Here is a 26,477-nt window from a genome sequence, read left to right on the forward strand (position 1 = left end):
TCTACCCTACACAATAAGATAGTTCAGGCAACATATAATAATGGGCTGTTATCGAATTTTGAATAAATACAGTAACCTAAGTTGTGCACCAAAAAAGATTTGTGAGAGAATATTTACTTTTGGTCGCAATTTCCGTAAATTTGGAGATAACGTGGACAACAAGAACGTTACGACGACCACATTCGGGACGGTAATGCGAAAAGTTGTCTCTTATTACTTAATGAAGGCTACTTCGTGTTTTTATATAAGGTGGCTCTAAAATAAGCTTTGTTACATTTGACACCGGTCTCCCCTACGCTATGCGGTAACGCGATCGAATCAGCCCCTGGAAAACGATAATCGTGACATGTGCGATTCGCACACACGTTGAAGAGGAAAAAAAAGAGGGAGAAATCTATGTAGAAAGGAAACAGCATCAATTGGTAATTATATCGTAGGCGCGATGCACTATCTTGGTGAGAGATAAGATTAGCGTATCTATAAGCGGAGACTCGCTGCGCGGCGAGCGCACGCAAAAGCCTCTTTAGAGCGACGACGGCGATAACTACGGCCGAGCCGTGACTAATAATCTCCGCGAGGTCTCTTCGTGCACGATAATTAATTTCCCAGATCGTTGATCAGCGATCGGGGCTTTCCTTTTTCGCGCGTGAGCTATTTTTACGCCGAGTCCCCGGCGTCGCGTGGGAGTAAAGGGCGCAGCGATGTGCATCGCGGAAACTTTTTAATTCCATTAAATCGCCGCCAAGGAATCTCGGGCGGAAGAAAAAAAATTCCCCGGAATCCCGTTCCTGTCGCGCGCGTGATGCGACGCAAACCGCAAGCAGAGAGAAGAAGGAAGAGAGAAAGGGAGAGAAAAAAGAAAAAGGAACACGAGGGTGGCGACGACGACGACGACAACGACGATAAAGGAGAAGCCGTACGAGACACCCTTGCGTTCGAGATTATCGAAAATAATTCGCATACGCGCTCAGGGATTCGCGGCGACGCAAAGCATCGGAGAGATCGTGTCCACACTCGGAACTTTCTTTGGCAGTCGTACAAGAGTTTTTCCCCGTTACGTCTGGACACTGGAGAATCGCGATGGGGCGTAATCGCAAAGGCATTAGAGAGACGGATAAAGCGACTTGTAAGAGTAGACGAAATATTTTTTTATGTGCGTTCCTTTTGCCGTTTCTCGAGGAGCTAAACGAGACAAGACGAGACTCGCTCGTCGTTGACACACATTGCGATTTTTCACGGTCGTAACCGCGCGCGGCAATTAAAAAAGAGCCAATTGTCGCGCGAGCATAATAGGGACGCTTCGAGGCCTCCCGTTGGTTAATTTGCATGACTGAGGTTCAAGCCTTTGAAAGAGGTCCGCGTCCGATACAATATTGATCAGAGCAGGAGGGCGCAGAGGAGAAGAGGAGGAGGAGGGAGACGATTCTCTCGGTGACCACTTTCTCTCTCTTTCTTGCCACGTATGTGCCATCGTGATACTCGCGAGTTACGTCCATGCGAAGAAAGGAAGAAGGAGGAAGGACACTCGAGGAAGAGGAAAGACGCAACCGATGATAGGCGAGAGAGAGAGAGAAAAAGAGAGAACGGAGGCTGTTATGCGCCGTCGTGTACCAAAGTAGCAAGTGTCGGCCCTGTCGGCTACGCCCATATAAATCCTTAGTTACCTAGTCGCTTTACGAGATACAATTATTTACGGAGACCGGCCGGCTACCTTATTTAGCCTCAGTTGGTTGAACGTGGATGGCCGATTGATCAGGCCCTCTCCTTGCATCCTCGATCTTTCTCACTCTTTCTCCTTCGCTCCGCCAGTCACCTCTTCCACGTGCTCGCCGAGGAGAGATTAGTGAAATTCCCGTCGCGAATTAACGAGGACCTACCTAGCGGCCGTCAACTCACCATTGTAAGAGGCGAAAAATAACTAGGAGACTGCCTTAGATTTGAACTCGAACTCTCCGGGATCCCTGGTTCACACGCCTAGGTCTTAGGCTGTACGGCCAATACTCCTACTGTTGTGATCCACTTGTTTTCATTCCGATCCTCTATACGACCTGTCAGTCACGACTATCTTTCCAGATCTTACAGCTCGGCCAGCCTGACATTACATTCGTCCCCGAATGTCTCCAAATCGTCGGTTCACTCCACTTGAGTCCCTCCCAACCTCCATTTTTGGTTCACTCTTCTGAGTCCCTCCCAACCTCCATGTTGATTCACTCCTCTGAGTCCTTCCCAATCTCCATGTTGGTTCACTCCTCTGAGTCCTTCCCAATCTCCATGTTGGTTCACTCCTCTGAGTCCGTCCCGACCTCCATGTTCAGGCTTCACTACCGGCCAGCTGCTTCTCAACTCCCTCCTCTCCGAGGGGTAGCGAATGAATCTCAACTGTCTTCGAGGGGTAGCGGATTTTATCCCACTTCTGAATTGTAAGAGGCGAAAAATAACTAGGAGACTGCCTTAGATTTGAACTCGAACTCTCCGGGATCCCTGGTTCACACGCCTAGGTCTTAGGCTGTACGGCTAATACTCCTACTGTTGTGATCAACTTGTTTTCATTCCGATCCTCTATACGACCTGTCAGTCTCGACTATCTTTCCAGATCTTACAGCTCGGCCAGCCTGACATTACATTCGTCCCCGAATGTCTCCAAATCGTCGGTTCACTCCACTTGAGTCCCTCCCAACCTCCATTTTTGGTTCACTCTTCTGAGTCCCTCCCAACCTCCATTTTTGGTTCACTCTTCTGAGTCCCTCCCAACCTCCATGTTGATTCACTCCTCTGAGTCCTTCCCAATCTCCATGTTGGTTCACTCCTCTGAGTCCTTCCCAATCTCCATGTTGGTTCACTCCTCTGAGTCCGTCCCGACCTCCATGTTCAGGCTTCACTACCGGCCAGCTGCTTCTCAACTCCCTCCTCTCCGAGGGGTAGCGGATGAATCTCAACTGTCTTCGAGGGGTAGCGGATTTTATCCCACTTCTGAATTGTAAGAGGCGAAAAATAACTAGGAGACTGCCTTAGATTTGAACTCGAACTCTCCGGGATCCCTGGTTCACACGCCTAGGTCTTAGGCTGTACGGCTAATACTCCTACTGTTGTGATCAACTTGTTTTCATTCCGATCCTCTATACGACCTGTCAGTCTCGACTATCTTTCCAGATCTTACAGCTCGGCCAGCCTGACATTACATTCGTCCCCGAATGTCTCCAAATCGTCGGTTCACTTCACTTGAGTCCCTCCCAACCTCCATTTTTGGTTCACTCTTCTGAGTCCCTCCCAACCTCCATTTTTGGTTCACTCTTCTGAGTCCCTCCCAACATCCATTTTTGGTTCACTCTTCTGAGTCCCTCCCAACCTCCATGTTGGTTCACTCCTCTGAGTCCTTCCCAATCTCCATGTTGGTTCACTCCTCTGAGTCCGTCCCGACTTCCATGTTCAGGCTTCACTACCGGCCAGCTGCTTCTCAACTCCCTCCTCTCCGAGGGGTAGCGGATGAATCTCAACTGTCTTCGAGGGGTAGCGGATTTTATCCCACTTCTGAATTGTAAGAGGCGAAAAATAACTAGGAGACTGCCTTAGATTTGAACTCGAACTCTCCAGGATCCCTGGTTCACACGCCTAGGTCTTAGGCTGTACGGCCAATACTCCTACTGTTGTGATCAACTTGTTTTCATTCCGATCCTCTATACGACCTGTCAGTCTCGACTATCTTTCCAGATCTTACACCATAGTATTGATGATCGGCGCAAATCGGCTTTCCGTGACCACGTTAATTAGCAGGAATAATTATAGAAGCCTGCGCACGTAAATGAACGTCTTTTAAACCCTGCTAAACGCACGCACCGCTGATGCGCGCAAAGAATAAACGAGACGCAATTGCATCACTCGCGGTCCACATACGCGGCGTGACTCAACGTGGCCGCACGATGACAGCCGAGTTTCCCGAAGCGCTTCTTCCACTTCCTCCTTTGAAATCCATCCCGTACGTAGGATCCCTCCGTTCCGGCGTGGCGATCGCGTGGCCGCGCGAGATGGCAATTACGCGATCGGAAGCTGCGAGTCCTCCGAGCGGAAACCGATCGTGCTCGTGCAACCGCGCGTCCAAGACGCCGCGTTGGCGAACCGAAGGTAATCATAATTACACGAGCAAGACCGGAGAGGGGTCTCGAGGAGTACCGAGAGGGTATCCCTCTGTGCCTTTGCTTCCCTTCTTCCCTCCCCCTCCCTCTCTCTCTCTTTGCATCTCGAGGTGGCCGACGCGCGGTCCCTTCGAACTCGCCGCTTGTAAATCATTCTCACCGCTTAACCTGACATTAGCGTGACAGCCTGCTATCCCCGGGTCCCGCTCGCTTCAGCATATGGTTAGCAGATGCCACCGCCCGCCTTGGCGATCCTTTTCCCGTCTTCTTTTAATTAAACGTTTCGGCAGAAATTTTCACGTGCAAGTACGAGATCGCACGACCTCGCGGACACGCGCGATCACGGATGACCGGGGGATTTCCATCACTCCAGGGTACACGGAATGTCTCTTGTCAATCGATCTGCCCACGTATCGGGATCCCGAAAATCGAATGCGACCGAGCGACGTGTTTGCGTGCAAGTCGTCCACTCTCTTTCTCGACCGAGCCTAAACAGCCTCCGCGAACGGCGGCGGGTAAGGGCCGAGTTTCGAAAGCCGGACTAGCTGCTCTAAACAAAGAGCTTTACGGCCGTATTTATAGTTGTCGTAAAACACTACGCAGATTGCTAACCTTCGACTCGCAGACGGTTGTGCTTGTGCGCCTCCTCGTTTACCGTTTCTCTTCCTCTGCCTTTTCTCTCTTTATCTCCGTGTTCCTGCCCCTCTTTCTCCCGATTCTCTCGATCTCGCACTGCTTTCCTCTTTTCTCCTCGTGCATTCCCTTTCTCGCTCGCTTTTTCATCATCTCCTTTTTCCTATTACGCGAACCTGCCTCGTGCGCCTTTCCCTCTTCCTTTCATCTAGTCGTATTCTCCTCCTCGGTTCTCCGCGCGCGCTCTCATTAGAGCCTCATTTTCCTTGCCCACTTTATCATTATTGTCCTTGCTAATTTCTCATTTCCGGCTCGGTGTAAAAACAACCGTCGCACAAATTCCTGATTACGTATCGAGAGATCACGCTCGGAAGCATCGCTCTAATCGTGGCCTGCCTCGTGTGGCTTCCACTTTATTCACGGAAATAACGTAATTAGCAGCCGCGGACTAATCAAATACACGCGGCATTCCTCCGTGGCCCTCCTTACCTCCTCTCGTTCTCGTTTAACCGGCCTTTCTTCCTCCTCCCGAGAGCTCGACACGAGAAACTCGAGGTTCGACGACGACTACGACGGTCTCTTGGCGTTAATTGACTCGGAGACTCGTACGGTCCAACGACTTTGTTTGACGAAAATCGGTTCGACCGGGCTCTCGGAAACGGGCGGACAAACCAGAATCGTATAACGCGTATAAAGTCTCGAAAGGAAAACCGGTATTTTTGGGCGAGCACGGCTTATTAACATGCGTCCGCCGCTTTTTCATTCTTTTGCCAGCCAGGGTTTTTCGGCGACGGTCCGCGCGCGATATTCGTTAGAGCGTCGCGTCGAAAATGCATCTTAAGTGGCGGACGCGCGCGCGAGCGAAATTCGGGAGCGAGGATATGCACACTTGTGTTAATCCTCATTAGCACAATGGGGAAGAAAGAGAGAGGAAGGCAGGGAGACCGAGTCACGTTCTCGGACTCTTACATTTTAACAGGAATTTCTGTCCGGAAATGTGCAATATTATCGAGAAGAAACTGCTCACGCGTCTCCCCACGTACGTGCACAGCAACCTCGAGGAGTAAACATGTAATTCTATATAATATCGTTATATTATAATACCGCATTTGGTATTTCGCAAAGCGAATAAAAGAGCTGACAGAGCGCTCGTATCTGGCTGGAGCGCACGTTAATTATATCCGCAAGATCAAACTTCGCAGTGCGTTAACTGAATCCGCAAGATTATTAATCTCGCCCGGAGCGAGCGCGATAAATGAGTCGTTTACATTTACGTGCATTAATCTCGTCAAAGTACTCTGTAAGCGAACGTTTCAGCGTGTTACATACGATAGCACGCGTCACCAGGATCACGCTATTTTATTAAACGGCGGTTTCTCTCTCTCTCTTTCTCTCTCTCGCGAGTGCGAACAAGGTATTCGCGTGTTCGCGTTCACGCAACGCAAACATCGCCCTTTAAACGGCTATCGAAAGTAACGTACTCGTCGTGTCACCGGTCCCACGTGCCGATCGTCGCTTCTGTCACTGCACCCCAATCAAGTCACAAATTCCATTCTTCGGCCTAATTCAGGGTGGACCAAAAAGACCGCGACTCCACGCCAAATGTTAAACAAAAACGTGCGCGATCACGGACCATCAGATTTCGAACGACAACGAGAATGCGTTGCTCGATGAGCAACGCTCCCGCTCTTATCTCGTTATCCGCTCGTTGACTGGGCCGCGTGATTATTTTAAGGGGGTATTCTAGTGTAGCATGTCAGAAAAATCGAATTTTTTTGGCATATTTTGCAAGTATATGGTATGGAAAATATGTCTGCGAGAAGATTTAGCCCGGTTCGCAAAATTAACAAAGTAATAGCACCTAATAGAAAATAACCTCCGGCGCGCGCTCGGCGGTTGGACCGCGCGGCACACAAAAGCATTGTGTTAGTATTTTAGGTAGGATCGGAAGATCGTTATTCTTTGAAGGTCGTACATTTGAATTGGAGCCTTTGTATAGTACAATGAATCTCTAAATTCATTGATTTGGACTTTTGCTCCAAAACATCTCCATGCTGGCGTGAAAGTTGTTGAAATAGCAACATTCTTGGCAGTTATAATTTTCAATAAAGGATTTATGCCAATTTTAAAACTTATGAACGTGATGGGAGTCAGTATTGTTCAGCAAGCGGTGATGTACGCAAACTCCCGGAACGAAGCTCGTATCACCCGCTCGGAGCGGCGCTCCACTAACTTCTCTCGAGATCAGAGAATGAATCGCGGGGAAGAGAGATCAGCTCTGCAGGACTTCTACGAACAAGAGGAATGTCCCCTGTATGGCCCTGGACTAGCCGATTGATCGTAAGTAACGTTATCTCTATGTAATCAGTATGAAAAACTTTAAACGTGTTTTTCTAGAAACCATGTTTTTCAAATTGGTTCCCATGATATCTCAAAAACCAGTTAATCAATTGACTCAGGCTTTTGCACACATCTTCAGTATATGTGTGGCTATAGCCCCTACCACAATCAAGTCGAAATATTGTTTTTTGGAATTTCTACAGCCCTTCAATGGTGAAAAAAATGGCACAAATCGAAACTTAATTTTCTCAATGAAGTCATGTTTTAAATTTTCAACATTTTTTTTTCATTCTGGTACCTGCTATAGCCACACTCATACTAATTAAGAATCTCTTTGGTTTTTTTGTTTCAGATGAGCAGAACAGCTGAAATCATGGGAACCATGGACCAACTTTTTTTTTCATGTTCTTATTTAATATCATGTGCAGCGCTTATTTATAGTTATTGTCTACTACAAAAATTTGGAAACATACACCAAATATGTACGAATAAGCAGGGAAAACCCTGCCTCAAAAAACCTTATACTTTTTTCCAAAAAAATTCACCAAAATAGCGTACAAATTCCGCTTTTACACTAGAATACCCCCTTAATGCACGCTCGCGCAGCGATTAGTAGCGCGTGTTCGTGAGAGCTCACACTCGTCATCCGGCTCCTTAAAATTTTTTTATCGTATCCGCGCTTTCGACTGGGAGAGAGTGAGAGAAGAAGAAGCGACAGTCGAATTTCCGCGTTCGAGTTGCCCGGCGAAAATATTTGTCCGAACCGTATTCGTTTTCAGAATCCCGTCAAGTGTACTGTATCGATATCTGCAGCGTCAATATTTGACGGCCTCCTTGACCCGCTTTCACTCGTGGCGATCAGACCCCGCTTATTAATTTCGACCGAGCACACGATTCTCCACGGCGGAGGCTGCGCTATCGCGAACCCCTCGCGGATATCGTACGTTAGAGGCTCGTGGATGCGTGACATCGCGTGACCACGCGAATTAAAGACAGACCGCCACCACCACGTGCACGGCACGTGTCGCCGGATCGGGAAACCGGTATCCCGCTATATACAGCCGTCTGTCAAAAGTCTGCGTCATTAAGCGACTGCCGGTTGATTTTCGCGGACAGCCGCGAATCTACGGCAGAAATCAGTGATTCGCCGGGTGATAAGATACGAGGAAACGTGTCGCGGAAAGCCGCGCGAGAATGCGAAACGGATTCGATATCACGCTGCCGATCGTTATGTCAACGATCGCGTCGCGATCCCGGCGCCGATTTTCGTGTTCCGTCGAATGTATTAAAAAGCAAAGTTGGATTCTACTTCGGCCGATTCGAGGGCAGATCCGTGCGATCTCTCGCCGAGGCACTCGAGAAGAAGATACGTCCCGTGTCGTCTCGCGTCTCTTTGGAGCCGTGTGCACGGCGTGCCTAAAAATCGCCTCGTTCCTTTCCGAGCCACAAATTTCAACCTACGCCCACGTCCATGGAATCGGGATGGCTCGCTGGACCGGACATATTTTTCTCAGAGTCTCTCTCTGCCTCTATCCTCGCGGCGTGAGCGAGCGCGCATATCTGTTTCTGGGAAAGGCGCTTCGCAAGGGAAATTTGTTTAACCATCTATAAAGGAAGGCGCGCAAGCACCACCGCAGGGTGTAGTTGCCGAACCCATGGGGATGGGCACCATGGGCGGCGAACGGACGATGCCTCTTCCCTCTCGCTCGCTCGTTTTCTTTCTCTCTCTCTCTTTTTCCCTTCCCGGGCAGCCTCTCCGAATGCAAGAAGTCCGGCAGGTAGGCTCGTTAGCGAGCAGGTAGGTAGGTAGAGGCGAGTCAGGAGAGGTAGGTAGGTGTATAATGCTGACTGTAGCCAGTGTGTGTCTGCGCACTTATATACCAGGTGTACCGATGATTTGCACCGCTGCGTCATTGAAATATTACGGATGCGGTTTGCCATATCGGACACTCGTGAGAAACATTAACGGACTCTTCCGATCGCATCGTCAGGAAGGACAACAAAGTTGCAAGTACCGTTCGAGCATTACGATGCGAAATCGCTCGCAGTGTTACCGTGACGATTCTTGCCAAAGACACGTACAGCTGAAGAGAAACGGAAAGGAAGAATCCGCAGTGTTTTGAGGAGGATAGTAGGCGTAGAAGAATTTCATGACCCATTAGACACATTTCGCGCACCTTTTCACTGAATAAGCTGTGAAAGAGGGCTGTGCATAGAGCTTCGCGACAAGTAACGAGACACGACACGATTGTTGCTCGCCAAAATAAACTCTCATCGAAAAGGGCCTCGCGATCAAAAATCACTCGGAACTCCACGCGTCTCTCGCGTGCGGACGTACGTCGCGGAAATATTTCGACGCACCCGGTATATGCTGCCGAGCGTAAGAAATGGGTGGGTTAGCTCCGCGAGGAGACGAAGTATAAGAAGAGAAAAGGAAGGATACCGAGGGAACGAGAGCGAGAGCGCCGCGGAGAACGCGAGACAGAGAGGAAAGATAAAAAGAGAGAGAGAGGAAGAAATCGAACGAGCGATACGAGGCAGGCGTGAAGAGGAGAGTAGGAGAGAGCGAGCGAGAGGAGAGAGAACTCGCTTGGGTGCCATGTGCATTGGTGAGCGGATACACACCGCACGGTCCGGAGGGAAGGTATTCGGGCAAGTTCAGGGTGATGCAGCAGCAGGGTCTCTCCTCTCTTCTCGTTGTGCCTCTCTCTCTTTCTCTCTTCCTGTCCATCCTTATCTCGCTCCCGCATCGTCCCGTTTCCTCTTGCCTCCTCCGCGAGGAGGAATCCTCTCTCCCTCTCCGTCTTCAAACGATCGCCCGTCGGGGCTGCTCGTTTCGTTTCGTTTTTCGTCTCTGGGGATAAGCCTACAGTGCGCTCGAGGCGATCTAGGCGCCCGACCGCCTACACGCGAACTCGTCAATTACTTCGCACAACGAGACACATCGTTTCTGTCTCTCTCCATCTTCCTCTCTACCTATCGTTCGTCCCTTCTTGCTCGATCTTCCGTTTCCCGAAGCGCGCCGCGGCGCATTGCACCCTGTACATTCGCGCGGCGATGTGCAATCCGGGCGCGCGGAGGCGGTTTCCGAGCGGCGACAAAGTATGTGTATCGAAAGGCGCGCGAGGTGCCCACGTAGGAAGCCGCGAGGGCGTAGGCATCCTTACGCGAGCCTCACACCGACAGACAGACAGGAAACACCGTGGCCAATGTCGCGTTGACATCATTCCGATTCGACGCGCGAGTCTCGTGCGTTTAATTGCAGCGCGAGAAGAAGAGGGATCGTTGCTAATCGCCGAACGAGAACGGTTACGGGCGAAATGAAAATATTTCGCGAGCTCCTAAATCACGTAACCAACTAACTTTCCAACTAAAAGTCCGCATGCTCGTTGCCGGAATTGCAGCGCGAGAAACGAGAGAGAGGGAGTTGAGGCGGGACATTTCGCGACCAGCCGAGCTCCAGGCTACCATGCAAATCGCGTCGTACGTTCAAATATACGTCGCGATGTTCGCGCTCGTTCGCTCGCTCCCCAGGTCGAGCACGAGCAGCGAAAGTCCTCTCGCGCGAGCGAGCCGGTCGACCGACCACTAAACCGATCTCTTCCTCGCCCCCGCGCGATCGCATCATCCCGCACCGCCGAGATTTTTATCACGACCGACGTCAGTCGCGAACGTCGACGTCCAACTACGTGCGCGACACACACTTTGTAGCCGGACGGCGATGGGATCCCGGTAATTACATCGGTCCGTGTGACAAGGGCTCGCGATAATTAGCCGTGCGAGGTAAATCGAGCGCGGCACTCCCGGTTTTATGCGGGTAGCGTGGAAACGTAACGAGGATGTTGGCGAAGTTGTACCTCCGCCACTTGCGGATCCGGACGGACTCGTCGTTTTATCGCGACGCGTGATTGGCACGGTGCGGCCGCGTACAGAAGCGACTAAGCCGACGCGAATGCTAACGAAGTGCTCGACATTATCGAAAATGAGTAGCGTGTAAAGAGACGATGGCGCGCGATGTGGACAGCAGAGAGAGAGAGAGAGAGCGCGCAACCGGGTGCTGCGTTTGTAATATCATGTTAATACATCCCCTTTCCCCGCGGCGCGGTAACCGGTAGCGGACAGCAGGCACCAGGCAATACTATCGGATTATTGCAAAAATATATACCGCGTATGTCGCATGCGGCGGGAATACCGGCGCAAAAAAATGCCGAGCCCTTTCATACCGCGAGGGAACCTCGCGTCTTCATTTTGTATTCCGCTTTTAATCATAAGCGCGTAAATTACACGTTCGGTGGAAAAATAGTTTTAATATGAGCATCTTGTATTACGCCTCGGCAGTGCTCAGTGCAGATGCACGCAGATGTGTGTGCGCGCGTGTGTGTCAACCCGGCTAGGAAACAAGCCAGTGTTTGGTTAAAAATGACGTCAGAATGTGATGCGTTACACGCAATCTCTCAACTCTCTCTCTCTCTTCTCCTCTCCGGCAGATCTGAATAACTAGTTTATTTTCAAACACAGCGACAAAAAAAAGGAAAAAAAAGGTGAAACACATGAAAAGCAGTTCTAGCTAAGTCGGCCGATGCCAAGATTAATTCCGCTTCAGTCTCATGCGCGCTACACACACGGCCTTCCTCGAAGAATCATAATTAACCACTTAAGCGATTACAACGGATCCCGACGTAACGCTTTACATGTTCCCCGACATTGTGCGAGTGCAGCGCGACTCCTTTCTTTCCTTCTTTCTTCGCGCGTACAAAGTGCGAGTGATCGGTCGACGAGGTGAAAAATTCCAGCAGCGGGAAACGCGGTTTCTTCGAGTCAAATCCACTACAATTTTCGTTCGTGCATCTCGAGAGACCTGCACCCTCAGAAAGGATTTCTGATAACAAGACGAAAAATATTCTTGACTAGTTTAATCGTGTTACAAGTATAAAAAATATGAAAATAAAACAATTTTTAATTTAAATCAGTAATTTCTATTCTTCTCTCTCGAATTAAATAAGATTGTCTTACTGTCTTCAGACAAGAGTAACATGTACACATTTATGCTTATATATTCTTGTATGTAGAATAATTTGATATTAGCGCCACTTTATAGTAGGCTTTGTCCATGTCGACGCATCATTTTCTCACAGTCGCTCGTCGACTCGGCGCTTCTGCGTCCTTTATTCCGATAAAACGGCCAATATTTATGTGTTGCAATCGAAAATCGGGAAAGTGTTTCTGTGTATTTCTGTGTTTCTGTTATTATACTTACTTGTACATATAATATACTTACTTGAGAAATAAGATTCGAGATAAGACATTTCCATATCTTTTGCACTTACTCATTGTAAATAACAGAAACACTTTCCCGATTTTCGATTGCAACACATAAATATTGGCCGTTTTGTGCAGATTCTACAAATTCTCTTAGAAGAATAGAATAAGATGTCTTTTAGATCTGACAATATTGTGAAATCAAGAATATTTTGAACTTGCTAGAAATTTGTATCTAAATCCTTCTGAGAAAATGAATGAGATAGCACGAAGATTATTTGAATCTAGATTTTCGAATTTTCTATTCAAGATTAAAATATGCTTCTTTTCAATAATAAATATGATTGTCGCTATAGCGATCTTATTTTATGATAGATTAAAGAGTAATGGCATTAAGTCCAGAGATCTTTTCTGTGGGTGTGGTGCCGCGGTCGGAAAATTGAAAGCCGAACGAGTGTCTGCGAGCGCGGGTGATGATTCGGTATGCGTTGCGCAAACCGCCGGATATATTTTTACGAGAGACAGCTTTTCCAAGTGCCGGCCGGTGTGCGATAACCGCAGGAGCGTGTGTCGGCGATCACGCCTGCAACGTCTCCGACACCGGACAACGTGTCCGGGTGACGTGCGGCTGCCGTTAACTCATTAAAATGTTTTGGCAAGAGCATGACAGCGCGTGCGGTAGCACGACATCGATTTGTCAGTGACAAAGTCTCGTGGAGAGGAGAAGGAGCCCGGTCAGCGGGAACTTTCGACACGCGCCTCGACGTACCTTGTACCTTGCTGATCACGTTGCGACGATTTGTCGCGAACGAATCTGAGCGAGCGGGGAAACTCTGGCGTCTGCCACGGGATCGATAAGCGGAAGTAAACTTCATTTCCAAACTTTTAAACAACCTGGAGACAAGCGCGGGACTTTGAGATACTTGAAACAAGAAATGTGTCGGAGGCTTCATCTTTTCGAATAATTTGCAAGTTTCCGCAGTCAGTCAGTGGACAGTTTGATGAGACCTAAAATTTACCACCATAATTATCACGGTGCGTATAACTCGTTACATCTAGCGAGGGGAGTCCACAGAGACCTTGAAGATATCCTGCGGACGAGAAAGTTGCCCTTGATGTCGCCCTCTCAAAATTGATTCGGAATCCTGCAAATAATCAGCCTCGCGTAATAATAATCAGCAAGACTTTCGAACGAGCAGGAACGAGCCTCACGAAGAGGACAAGGCGCGATCCGGCTTACAAAGTAGCTCTTATTGACGTCGTGCCAATAAGCCGCCAGAATCTCTCTCTTTCTCTCGGCGATCTCGGGAGTGTCCAAGTGTCGTCGCCGACGCCTCGAGCGTTCGCGATTATTGCGGCGGCCAGAGTGCGGCCGCCGTCGACGGCGACGACGCCGAGGAGGAAGAGGAATCTTTCGGACGACGTGGTGACGACGCGGTGCAACGTAATGCGGCGTAATGGTGAGGAAATTAATAGGAACGCCGTGGCAATCGACGGACAGCCGTTATACGCCGCGAATCCGAGTCACATATTTTCTGCGATCGAGGCAGAAAGCGCGCGCGCTCGCACAGCCGCGATTATCATCGGACCGTGGAAGCAAGCTACGAGAGCGGCCGCTTATCGCGCCGCGATCGATTTCAAACGACGTTTAAGGCGTGCGAGGCGAGCTGCCCGCGACCCGCGCGACGGTATCGCGGCGGCCCCGGGTCCGCGGATACATCATCGATGCGTGCGAACGCTGCTCCGACGGCTTATTATTTAATTTCCGAGGATGAATGAGCGGCGCGCGGCACGCGTCGCGAGGCGCATTCAGACGAGATTATTTCCAAGGCGCACCCGTTGCGTCGTTACTCGCGCGCGAACGGATCGCCGATATGACGCGTAGATCGGGGCGTACTCTCGGTGCGAGCGGACACTCGAAGAGAGAATGGCGCCATTAGGGAGACTGCCTGGTGTTTCGTAACGCGATACGTTGTAAAATGAAAATTGCGTCGCGGCCGGTGCGCGAGCGAGCGCTCTCGGAGCGCGCGACATTATTTCCGTTTAAATAGGCCTTTAGCCAGCTGTTTACCACGCGACGCAGCCGAATGACGTATCGATCCCGCGTAGACTCGGTTGGATTACGAGGGTGGCTAACGAATAATTAAACTCACGCGATGAAATTGGCGTCGATACGATTTCCCGCGTGCGCCACCCCCCCCGGCGCGGCGTCGTCCGCGAGAGAGAGTCTCGCTCTCGATGTTGCCTGGGTACATTTTGCAGAAACCGATCTCTTCCTTCGATATCTCGATACAGAAGCGGATGACCGAGTGCGAACCACCGGCGAACAATGAATCGCAAAAGGGACCAACGTTCCCGGAGATTCAAACGTGCGCTTCGAGATACGATCTCTCGCCAAGGTCTCGTGAACTTACCGAAAACAGGGCTGAGGTCGGACCTCGTCGACGCTTTTCCCGTCGCTGCATAGCTGCCGCCAGCAAGCGAACCCTTTTCCTGCAACACACGAGATGCACGCACTTAATACTCGCACTTATCCTGCATCCTGCGGGGAGGATTTTTCGGGGGACGGGGCGGGTTGTTATACGCGAACGAGATACGAACGCAGGCAGGCACGGAGATCACCCACCATGGCGGAGAGGGGGGAATAAAGTCGACGGCGACTAACTCAACGGCCAACTTCACGCACCTCAGACTCGGTGAGATCAATAAGGTCGCTCTTGTCCTCGGTGAGGTTCTCCGAAGATATCTTCTCCTCCTCGCCCTCGTGCTTAAAAACCTTGACCTCGTCCTCGCTGCCGAGATCATCGCCGCCGCCGCTGCTGCTCACGTGCGGCATTATTGCGGCCACGCAGCCGACGGCCACCGTCGTCCTCCCGGTCTTATCGCGTAGCTTCTACGCCGGTCTTCGACTTCAGCCCGGTGATAACGATGTTCCTCCCGCGCGATCCCTCGCCGGCGGGCGGGTGGCGATCGTCGCTTGTTCGCCGCCGTCGGCCCACGATGCGAGTTTCTGCCGACGGGACGGCGACGCTCCTCTTCTCGATCGCGAGACGCCCGGAATTCACTGTTCGCACTCGCTCGACTCGTGTCTCACTTTCGCGCGCACTACTGTCGCGACCCGAACGACTAACTTCACCGCGCACAACTTCGCGGCGAACTTCGCGGCACGGAACGTTACTGCCGCCTCCACTCGCACTTGCCGTTTCTACGTTTCTCGACCGACGCAACGAGGTTAGGCCGCACTATCCGACGCAAATACGAGCGGCTCTACCGATCTTTCTCGTTTACCTGAGCGCACTACTGGGACGCCCGCCGATGCCTGACCGCTGCACTTCGGCAGCCCGATCCGAACCGAACCGAACTGAACTCTACGCGAGGCGATGCGGCACGAAGCTGTGCGACGTGATGCGACACCCGCGCCGGAACGACGAACGCGACGCACTTCACTCAGAGCCGTCTCGCCGACGGAACGAGACGAACGGGCGCGCCTCTCGATACCCTCGCGGCAGATCCTCGCGCGCGATACACGCCCGTTTTCGCTTTTCGCGCGCGCGCGAGTTTAATTTCCGGTCGCCGTCAAGCCGTGTGGTTGCCGGACGGAGGAGAGAGATACGTACGTATATACATATGTATGGCGTGGGAAGGTCGCCGCCACTGTACACGAAGGAGGAGGACGCGAAACGGCGTAGGACGAGAGGAGACAGTGCGGAGAGTGCAACCAAGGAAGAGACGCTGGTTGGGTGTAGGTGTGTACCGAAGGCAAGCCGTGACGTGCTGTGATGCGAGGTGCACACTCGTCTCCCTCTCTCTCTCTCTTCCTCTACCTGCCGAAGTTAGCCGCGTATATGAACGACGGGCCGGTTTTTAATGCGCGTAACGCGAGCGCAGTCCGCGCGTCGCGTATCCGCACAGGGACGGTGGCCACGATGCTTCAGCGAGCGCGCGATGCTGCGATTCCGTGAGCGGGCCTGTGCGGTAAACACGACGCTCGACGACGACAAGTCCGGCACCACGATGCTGCTGCTGCTGCTGCTGTTGTCGTCGTGAACGGTGCACGCGCCGGGCGGCCATCGTGCCCGTAACGAGCAGTGTCCGAGATTGCGTGGTTACTGTCGTGCGCGGTAGTGTGTTAAACTCGCCCGAGACTCCGGACACCTCGATGCAATCTACTTGGGTGCTCGGTGCAGACTGCCGGCGACGGTTAGCTCGGGCGGGCGGCTCTCCCACGCGGCGACCAATCACGACGCCGGATTCACCGCGGCGGTTTCCCTCGCCGACACGCCACCTCGCTCCCCCGCGACGCCGCGCTCGGCCAGTCATGGCAGGCAAGGCGGCGAGCCGACCCCACCCGAGAGAGCGCGATCTCGCCCGAACGTAACCATCCGGCGCCGTCTCCGTCGTCACCGCTGCCACCACCGTGAGGTTGCTGCCGCCGTCGTCGTCGTCGTCGTCGTGGTCATGGTCGCCGTTGCCCTCGTCCTCGTCGCCGTCGAGGATGGCAGACTCGTGGAGGATGCAGCGGAATCGCCGACGCTTACCTCGCGTCTGATAACGGAGGTAAGAAAATTCGAACAACTTTTCTGTCTTTTTTATTATTTATTCACCAGCTCGACGGAGGCGCGCGCATCTTGTCGCCGCGCTCATGTCTCGACCATGCTCGTAAAAGTCGCCGGTTAGCGCATTTATTTGCCGGGCGCGTTAAGGGGGGAGCCTGCTTTAGAACGTTGAAAATAAGGTATAATTTTACGAATTGTTTTGGAGAAACTATACAGCGGATCATTATAAAACTTTGATGCATTTATTAGTACATGTTTAAAGATAAAAAAATTATTTTTTGATTTGAATATATCGCCTGTAGAGGTCGTCCTGGAGGCATTGTAAATTGGTGAGCATTCTCCTGCCTCCAAATTTCATCCAAACTGAAAAATTGAAATATTTTCTCGTTATTTATGAATTCCCATCGTCGATGAACCTTTAATATTCATAAAAACATTAAGTTAAACAATTATTTTTGCATGAAAAAGTTCAAAAACTTTGCCTAAAAATCGTACTTTTGTGTTCTAAGCTCCACCATTTTGGCACTTTTCAACTTTTTTCTTCTCTCTTTGGTTCATCGACGATGGGAATTCATAAATAACGAGAACATATTTCAATTTTTCAGTTTAGACGAAATTTGGAGGCAGGAGAATGCTCACGAATGTGCAATGCCGGCGACGCGGCTGCACTAAGATTTCTCCAGGACGAACTCTACAAGCGATGTATTCAAATAAAAAAATAATTTTTTTTATCTTTAAACATGTACTAATAAATGCATCAAAGTTTTATAACGATCCGCTGTATAGTTTCTCCAAAAACAATTCGTAAAATATACCTTATTTTCAGCGTTCTAAAGCAGGCTCCCCCCTTAAGACGACCCGTTGCATCGAGGCTCCCTTTCTTGCCGCGGCAGACGAATCGTCGTTCTCTTATTTTGTCGCACGGTGTCCCATCGGATCGAGATTTACCAGCCGTACGTTGTGCGCATTTGATCGCGAAATAAAGATGACGCGGTCGTGATGGATTTATCCTTGGGCGCGAGCGTTTACGCGCGCTCCTGCGGGCAACGCGCATGAGAAGCCATTAGAGCAGGTGCACACGTGATTTCTTCATAACCGCGGAAGAGCGTAATAACTTATGATAATTTATGCGTCCGCTACCGTCCGTTGCAAACAATTTCAGCGTTTAATTAATGCGCTGTCTAGAAGGGTAACTACTAAGCGAAGTTGCAACATGTTTCCCGTAATCTCTCCCCAATTATCTCGATCAACGATGAATGTTCGCACCGTGAAAATTGAATAGCCTCACCCTACCGACCGAAACTCGCAAATTCGACTTCTCCTTGAAGACGCGGCTTTAAAAAAAAAAAACAAAAACAGCCCGATTTGTCATTTCTCGCGCGGCGGTAATCCCATCCCACCGCAGCGGGATTCGCAGCGGCGGAGAGGAGGGGCGAAAGGAGTATCGTCATGTGCATAGATTTCCCCGAGCACGCATTTTTATCTCGTGCATTCCGTATAATTCACGTCGCGCTCGCGCGCGCATCCGCGTTTCGGATTCCCGAAAATTATATACGTCGAGAGAGCCGAGAGAGGGGAAATCCAGGGGGAGAGTGTTTCCTCTCTGACGGCAGGAAAATCGAGAAAACAGCGCTCGCCGAAATTACGGCGATGCCGAATCGCGCCGCTGAAACGCACACATAGAGAACCGCGGGATACATACGCGCTGAATTTAATACGTCATGAAAGCATCTAAATTCGCATCGCCAACGAGAGTCGCCGTGGTCCCTTCCAACGAGAGTTTTTCGACTCCCGCGCGCGCTTTTTGCCGCCGTCGTCGTTCCCTTTCGGAGCGCCGAGTCCGAAACCAAATTTCGGGGGCGAGTGCGCGCGCGCGCGCACTCTTGCCGCGCCCTTTTTACATCTAATAAATTTTTAATTAGCCTCTCGTGAAAACTTTACAAACGTGCTGAATCCATCGCGCTGCGTGCCGCGACATGTATCAGCGCCGAATTACACGAGTCGTATATACATTTAAAAACGGGAATATCATTTTAATGCGCTGCTGCAACATGCACGTGCACGACGCCGTGTTGTCAGTTATGGTCTCGTTGTCGCAAAACGTAATCGGCCCAGCGAAATGTATGAAAATTGCGCATCTGTTTCCATCCGTGCCATCGACGGAGACTCTATAAAATTGTCCCGATGCATCACCGAGAATTATAAAGGGAAATACCGGCCACGGGGAGAGTAAGACGGAATGTTATTACGCGTTTTACGGGCGGCGGCTCGGTATCGTACCGGGCTCGCTGACTTCTCGCGCACTACGGCATATACCGTTGGAAAAGAGCATACATTTCGCGTATATTTCGTAAATATACTTATCCGGCTTGTAATTTATACCCGGCAATATTTTTCGGCTGCGTAATTCTCGGCCGCCGCACCGGTGCATCGGCGGTAATATGAACGCGGCTGTTTAGTAGCCGGATATATACGGAGACGTGAACACGAACGCGAAACCCGCCGGGTTATAAATGCATATCGTGGTTGAAGTAAAAGAAGCAAGGGAGGGGGGAAAAAGCCCCTCGCGAAGGGAAGAAACAGCTCTTTAGTGCCGGCGTATATCCCGAGACACGGCAGCGCGTGTCGCGCGTATGCGACGGGGCACCGCGGCGATCTAGCGTTTTACGCACCAGCGTAAATACCGTTTAATTACCGCCTTGGTTCAGCGTTATCGGCGATTACGCGTAAATCTCGACCGATCGTCGCTGAATTACTGCGCTCGACGGGATCGAACAAGGCTCCGGGCGCGCTTTATCTTTACTGCCGCCGTCGGTGTCGATAAACGCGCCGAAACGTGTCTCGCCACCGGCGGGACAATAAACAGCCGACCCGGCTAACAATGTGGCCAGCATATAAAAATTTAATTAGTCGCGCCGGGCGCGTTTACACTCGTTAAAACGCCGCCGGATCGGCGATTCCCCGGCATCTCGCGTGCGGCCGCGCCAGCCACGAGCACCGGCGAACCGATGTCGTGGTGACATCTGTGTGTCAAGTGACTCAGGTCTAGGCCCCGCCGCGCGCCGTCAACCGAGCCGAGAGGGTAAGACGGATCGCTGACGTACCGCTGCGCGCACGTGCGCAACATGTGCGCGCTTCTCTGCCCTCCGCGCTCTCGTCTCGCGTTTGAATTTGCGTTTCACACTTGCGGATCTCGGATGTCGGAGCGCTTGTCGGACGAGATTGTCGACGGATCTTGCGCGAGTTTGTGAAACAACTGCGACTGTTACATGATAATATTGAGGCGCGCTGATTAAAATAAAAAATGCCCGGGACTTTACGGTTTCTTTATTCTGAATCCGCATATCTTCGACGCTCGCTGGTTCACCAGACTGCGGTAGCAGTGCGTTTTCAATTCCCGGATTTGGTCCTCCAGATTGATCAGCATGGACGATAGCTTCGTGTCCCATATATTCTTATCCGTCAAACTAGAAAGTAACAATATTGCGTTAATCAGATACAGGTTCGACCGTTTGCTCGGGAAAGTATACTTTATACGTTGCAATCGACGCGATGCGTACTTGTCGTTCTGGAACGACGTCTTCGTGGCGAGCTGGAGCAGCGGTTCTATTAGATCGGCGCAAATCACACGCTGCGAGTCCGTGATGTGACTCATGTGAGGGAAGTAATTTTCGCGAGAGGTCAGCATTATTTTTGTGGGAATATCGCGCCTCGAGTGCAGCAGCATTTTGAAGCGAGGATGTAGCCAATTGCTGCGGAAGATTTTGTGTGACGTCACCCTCTCCAAGTGCGCGACAAACTCCGCTTGCTTCAGTAATCGGCGTATGTGGCCCTGTAACGCGACAATATTAATTCTACCGTTAATTACCTCTGCTAATTAAGCGGCTTCATACTTGACGTCTTTCGAGGGCGAGTGCATTCTCCTCGTCAAATGGGGCAAGACTATTCGTTCATCGTACCTCCCTCTCGAGAGCTTGAATGTCGTTGACCGCCAGACCAATCATGAGATTGATCAGCACGATGCTGGCGAGCAGGATGAAGATGAAGAACACGATCCTACTCGTGATCGGTAGAAAGGCCGCCTTGCCTTTCTCATCGGCACTCAACAGATCTTCGTACTCATATTCACCCATCATCATTACTACCGTTCTCACGAGGGACATCCAGAAATCGCTAAACTGTTCGTTCCTGTGGAAAAGAACGCTGAAGCTCAACGCGAAGCCGACGATCAGGTAGCCGAACGCCAAGAGAACCTGAAAGCACCGAGTAGTATTAGGAGTGTGATTTAGTTTTGAGGGTTTTGCAACAGATGGCTGTAGTGTCAGTTTGTTCCAATAGCTCTTTCCGATAACTGTTGTTTCTTACAGTCTTGACATTATCCATCACATTTAGTAGCATTATAGCAATCGTGTTTATATCATCGTAAAAATCTGAAAGAGCATTTTCGACATGCGTTGCTTTTGTTTTTTAATCAAAAGAAAACTGCGGCTGACGGTTATAGAATTCTTGTGGAAACTTATGGTGATTCTGCCCCATCAATTAAGACGTGTGAATACTGGTTTAGACGCTTTAAAAGTGCTGATACTGGTGTGAAGGACAAAGAACGCTCGGGACAACCAAGAAAGCTTGAAAATGCAGATTTGCAAGCATTATTGCACGAAAATCCAACAGAATCCACTTCAGAACTTGCCAGAGCATTAAATGTTGCTCGTACAACATTTACATGAAATGGGAAAAATTCAGAAAGAAGAGAAATGGGTTCGACATGAATTATCGGAAAGTGCCATTGCGAACTGGTTGAACATTTGCATTTCGTTGATCGCCAGGCAAAAAAAGAAGAGTCTTTTGTCTCGGATTGTTACTGGGGATGAAAAGTGGATCTATTTTGATAATCCGAAAGGCAGAAAATCATGGGTGGATCCAGGCGAACCATCAACATCCACTCCGAGACGCAATATTGACGGTTCAAAAGTAATGCTCTGTATTTGGTGGGATAGTGTACTATGAGCCGTTAAATCCGCATGAGACTGTCACGGCTGATCGTTATCGACACCAATTGTACAAGTTGAAGCAAGCATTGGACGAAAAACGACCGCCAATTGCGAGTAAACGACGGAAAGTGATTCTTCTTCGTGGCAACGCTCGACCTCACGTTGCGTTATCAGTGAAACAAACACCATTAGAGCTTGAATGGGAAGTCTTCTCCGGACATTGCTCGATGCGATTATTATTTGTTCCGGTGGATGCAACACGCTTTAGAGGATACACACTTTGATAATTTGGAAGAAGTGCGAAAATTCGTCGACGAATGGATGAACTGAAAAGAAGAGTGATTTTATCGTGGTGGAATCCATCTCTTGCCAGAAAGATGGGAAAAAGTTATAGAAAACGAAGGAAAATATTTTGATTAAGGTATTCCTTCATTATCATATTTAAATACATGCGTTTTTAAGCAAAAAAAACCCTCAAAACTAAATCACACCCCTAATAGTTCCAGTTTGCAGCTTATAGTGAAGAAAATCCAAAACAACATCCTTTGATGACTGACCTTCAAGATATTCTTCAGCACGGTGGAGAACATGAGCGCGTAGTATCCGCACATCGGGAAGCGTCCGATCAACAGCATCATCTGCATCCAGCTCAACAAGATCGCGATACTGATGGAGTGTAGCACCCAGCAATCTCGCGACTTGACGTCGCACTTGAAGAACTCACCCGCCACCGACGTGATCAACGTCAGCGTGGCGCACACCAACGACAACCACGTTTCGAGTTGTCTCAGATAATGCCTGAAACGTTTGGTGTTTCGAGTCGCGTATGTCAATCGGGACGAGCGTGAAGCAGACACGGTAGACTTACTTGGGCTCCAGCAAGACTTGGATCATGTTGTGAATCAAAAGAATGCAGGAGCTGATGAGGAGGATCCTCCGGATCGCCACGCACTCGGGATCGTCTCGCACGAGCATCACCGCATAGATCGAAAGGAAGATGACGAAGATCAAGTGCACCAGCAGCAGAACGAAGAACAGTATCCTCAGCCTCGCCCATTTCAGCCTGAGGAACGTCTCGACGAGCGGGTGTTGCAGGATCGCCAGTTGCGCTATGCCCGAGGCCGCGACGATGACCGCCGTGACCACAGCCATCTGCATCTGGTGCTTCGGAGCCAGTATGCTAAAGTCGACGGTGATCTTTAAGGCAGAGACGATCCGTAAAAATTCGGCATTCCCCATTAAAATCTCAGACGGGACGCAAGGAGGTTCTTACATTTTCGTCTTTCTCCAGGGGAGAATTGTTCACCGTGCGCACGCAAGAGTCCAGAATGTCCGTTAAGAAGGCCAACGGCCGCGGGATGTGGGCGAATATGGCGTCAATGACGGTGACCCCGGTCTTGGTCACCGCAGCCAGATTACATCCATGGTTCACCAGTATCCGTACGCACTCGCGATGTCCTTGGTAGGCTGCTTTATGAAGGGCCGTGCGGTTCAGCTAAATGGACAGAGGAAAGTATATCACTTCGGTCGAGGTTTCCCGTTGTCCCTCGGAAAGAAGAGGTGAGATGTTACGCCATACATGATCGCGAGTGTCGATGTTGTGGGGCTGCATCGCTTCGAGCAGCGCCGTCAGCGTCTCGATACTCCCTGCACTCGCGGCGATGTGAAGTGGCGTGCTTCCGGAACTCTTGCACTTGAACATTGGCCACGCACCGTTGGACAACAGTATTACGGTCGCCTTCGCGCTGCCCAACATCGCTGCGTGATGTAGAGCCGTGGTACCTGGCGGAATGGAGCACATCGTTATATTTAAACGCGTCATGTTCCTTCGGCGACAACGAGTCTGCGGTCAGATGCGCGTTGCGTAAATGTCCGCTGATACCTGTATCCGGATGAATAATGTTGATGAATGCCTTAGCAGTGACCAGGATTCTGACGATCGCGACGAATTTTGCCATCTCCTCATGATTGTCGCGGTTCACCGCGCTCCCCGCCAGAAGCAACGGCGTGATCATGCGCTCATCCTTGGCGTTCACGTCTGCACCGCCCTCCACCAGGATACGCACCACGTCCGCGTAGTTGTTCTTCACCGCCTGGTGTAACGGCGTCCGCCCCCAGCACACGGGTAAAGGTAGCTGGAATAAAAAACGGATTGCGCTGATTTCGCATTTTATCGTGACGACTCTTTCCAAAAGGATTTATCTAATCTGACAAAAAATTCGATTTTCTCGAAACAAATCATTAAAGTGTGATGCAATAATTTATGGCGGTCAGATCTATTGGGTTGTTCGGAAAGTAATTTCGTTTTTCACAAAGAGATGTCGTTAGTCGCGTTCCTCGATACTTAACCTTACTCTAAGCGGCAAATTCGTTTTATATTTTGACAACTGACATTTCAGACGTCATTTAGTATCTTATTGTGTTGCGATCTGTCAAGTAATTTTTTTTGGCATCACATCAAACATGGAAAATCAAAGTGAGCATTTTCGTAATATTTTGCTTTTTTACTACCAAAAGGGTAAAAATGCAGTGTAAGCGAGAAAAAAATTGTGTGCCGTGTACGGAGAAGATGTATTGAGTGAACGTCAGTGTCAGAATTGGTTTTCGAAATTTCGTACTGGAAATTTCGATTTGAAAGATGCACCACGTTCAGGTCGGCCAATTAAAGCTGATGACGAGAAAATAAAGGCTCTGGTGGATGCAAACCGTCGCATAACAACACGCGAAATTGCTGAAAAGTTAAATTTATCGAATTCGACCGTTTACGATCATTTGAAACGCCTTGGATTCGTTTCAAAGCTCGATATTTGGGTTCCACACAATTTAAAGGAAATTGACTTGATTCGACGCATTACCATCTGCGATTCATTGTTGAAACGTGAAGAAAATGAACCATTTTTGAAGCGAATCATAACTGGAGATGAAAAATGGATTGTTTACAACAATGTTAAGCGAAAACGATTATGGTCCAGGCAAGATGAACCTGCTCAATCGACATCTAAGGCAGATATTCATCAAAAGAAGATCATGCTTTCTGTATGGTGGGATTGGAAGGGAATCGTATTTTTCGAGCTACTACCAAGCAACCAGACGACTGATTCGAAAGTGTATTGTCATCAGCTGGATGAATTGGATGCTGCCATCAAGCAGAAGCGACCAGAATTGGCGAATAGGAAGGGTGTCGTATTCCATCACGACAATGCCAGACCACACACAAGTTTGGTCACTCGCCAGAAGCTTTTACAGCTTGGATGGGATGTGCTACCACACCCACCATACTCTCCTGATCTGGCACCATCCGATTACCATTTGTTCCGGTCTTTACAAAATTCTTTGAACAATGTAAACTTCGATTCAAATGAAGGCGTCAAAAATCACTTGCTTCAATTTTTTGTCAATAAGGAGGACTTCTATGAGCGTGGAATCTTAAAGTTGCCAAAAAGATGGCGAAAGGTAGTGGAACAAAATGGCCAATACATCACTGAATAAAATTTATTCTAAATATGAAAAAACCGCCTTTCATTTTTCCTTGAAAAAACGAAATAACTTTCCGAACAACCCAATAGTTAAACTCTCTAAGAATTTGTTAATCTGACGAACTTTTCTGCCAACGAAGTTCAACGTGAGGCACGGGACATCGTTGGTGCACGTGTACACCCCGACTTGGGTATCGACGAATCCTCCGCGCTCCAGGATCCAGCGCACCACGTCGGGGTTACCGTTGTGCGCCGCGTAGTAAAGAGCACTTCGGCCGATCTTGTCCACGACATTCACGTCGGCACCCTTCTCGTAGAGCCTCTCCAGCAGATCTACCCTTTCCTGCCACGCGGCCATCTGCAAGGCCGTCACTTGAAGCACGCCTACTGGGTGGATGTATTTATTCTCATGATCGGTGGTCAAGATCTCGTTCGCTCTGTCAAAGTCGCCGTTCTCGATCGCCGATACCAGCTCAACGTGGTCCGGATCCTGCATCGTGATTTTCTTGTTCCTTACGTGTCAACGAACGCACGAATTAACTGACCCAGGACCGTCTTAATTCTCGCGAACGACTGACCGACGAGCGCGCAATTAGCGCGGGCATTCATCGCTATCAGCCGGATGTGGTTCGCAAGGGATGTGGTCGTATTCTTTAACGCAATTTTATTTTCGTCCTATCACGTTAATTTGTATATGTTCCATATAAGGACCTAGCTAATTTAATTGTACATAATGGCAGAAGGCAGAATTTGCGAGAGGGCTAATGCGTTTTCGTTTACGCAACCGCGGTGTTCTGTTACCGAATCAAGATCCCGTATTCTATCAGCGCGTGCACGCACACGCCGCATCACGGAGAGGCAGCGATCGCAGCGGGCGTTGCATTTTTGACGGTAACGGATAACTCCCGGCCGGATATCTGTAATCTCGTTAAAATACATGCCAAAATTCACAGCGGCATTTTCCGCATCGCCCTCCGGCTGCGCCGCGCGGCACACGGCCCGCCCACTTCCCTCCCGAACCCAAATTCCGATAATTAATTAATTTCGCGGATATCCCGTTGCAGTTTTATGAGTAAATACCTTGGGAGCGCG

At 49.9% G+C, this 26,477-nt stretch overlaps 2 protein-coding genes across 3 annotated transcripts in view; both read right to left on the minus strand.

The window, feature by feature from the left end:
- Positions 1-16,033, minus strand: part of LOC105281954 (protein pangolin, isoforms A/H/I/S) — a 121,259-nt gene extending 105,226 nt beyond the window's left edge. For both annotated transcript variants that reach the window (XM_011343556.3, XM_011343555.3), the window contains exons 1-2: positions 15,049-16,033; positions 14,777-14,855 (exon numbers count right to left, since the gene is read on the minus strand). In XM_011343556.3, coding sequence (XP_011341858.1) covers positions 14,777-14,855; positions 15,049-15,198 — 229 coding nt within the window. In that variant the 5' untranslated portion in view covers positions 15,199-16,033. The remainder of the gene's footprint in view (positions 1-14,776; positions 14,856-15,048) is intronic.
- Positions 16,034-20,226: 4,193 nt separating this feature from the next.
- Positions 20,227-26,311, minus strand: LOC105281965 (transient receptor potential channel pyrexia). The gene is made up of 9 exons (XM_026974401.1): positions 25,510-26,311; positions 23,792-24,044; positions 23,489-23,691; positions 23,183-23,404; positions 22,778-23,106; positions 22,467-22,707; positions 20,878-21,171; positions 20,479-20,750; positions 20,227-20,385 (listed from the first exon to the last, which is right to left on the minus strand). The coding sequence occupies exons 1-9, from the start codon at positions 25,879-25,881 to the stop codon at positions 20,235-20,237; spliced, it is 2,337 nt and encodes a 778-aa protein (XP_026830202.1). The 5' UTR covers positions 25,882-26,311; the 3' UTR covers positions 20,227-20,234.
- Between the last annotated feature and the right edge of the window lie 166 nt (positions 26,312-26,477).

The sequence above is a fragment of the Ooceraea biroi genome, chromosome 12 (genome assembly GCF_003672135.1).
Source record: "Ooceraea biroi isolate clonal line C1 chromosome 12, Obir_v5.4, whole genome shotgun sequence".
NCBI classification, from domain to species: Eukaryota; Metazoa; Arthropoda; class Insecta; order Hymenoptera; family Formicidae; genus Ooceraea; species Ooceraea biroi.

Coding starts and splice junctions, on each gene's coding strand:
- LOC105281965 (XM_026974401.1), bottom strand. CDS start 25,881: ATGCAGGATCCGGACCACGTTGAGCTGGTATCGGCGATCGAGAACGGC. Junction 21,172..22,466: donor TGCTGAAGAATATCTTGAAG/GTCAGTCATCAA, acceptor CGGTGCTTTCAG/GTTCTCTTGGCGTTCGGCTA. Junction 20,751..20,877: donor TTCAAGCTCTCGAGAGGGAG/GTACGATGAACG, acceptor GTCGCGTTACAG/GGCCACATACGCCGATTACT.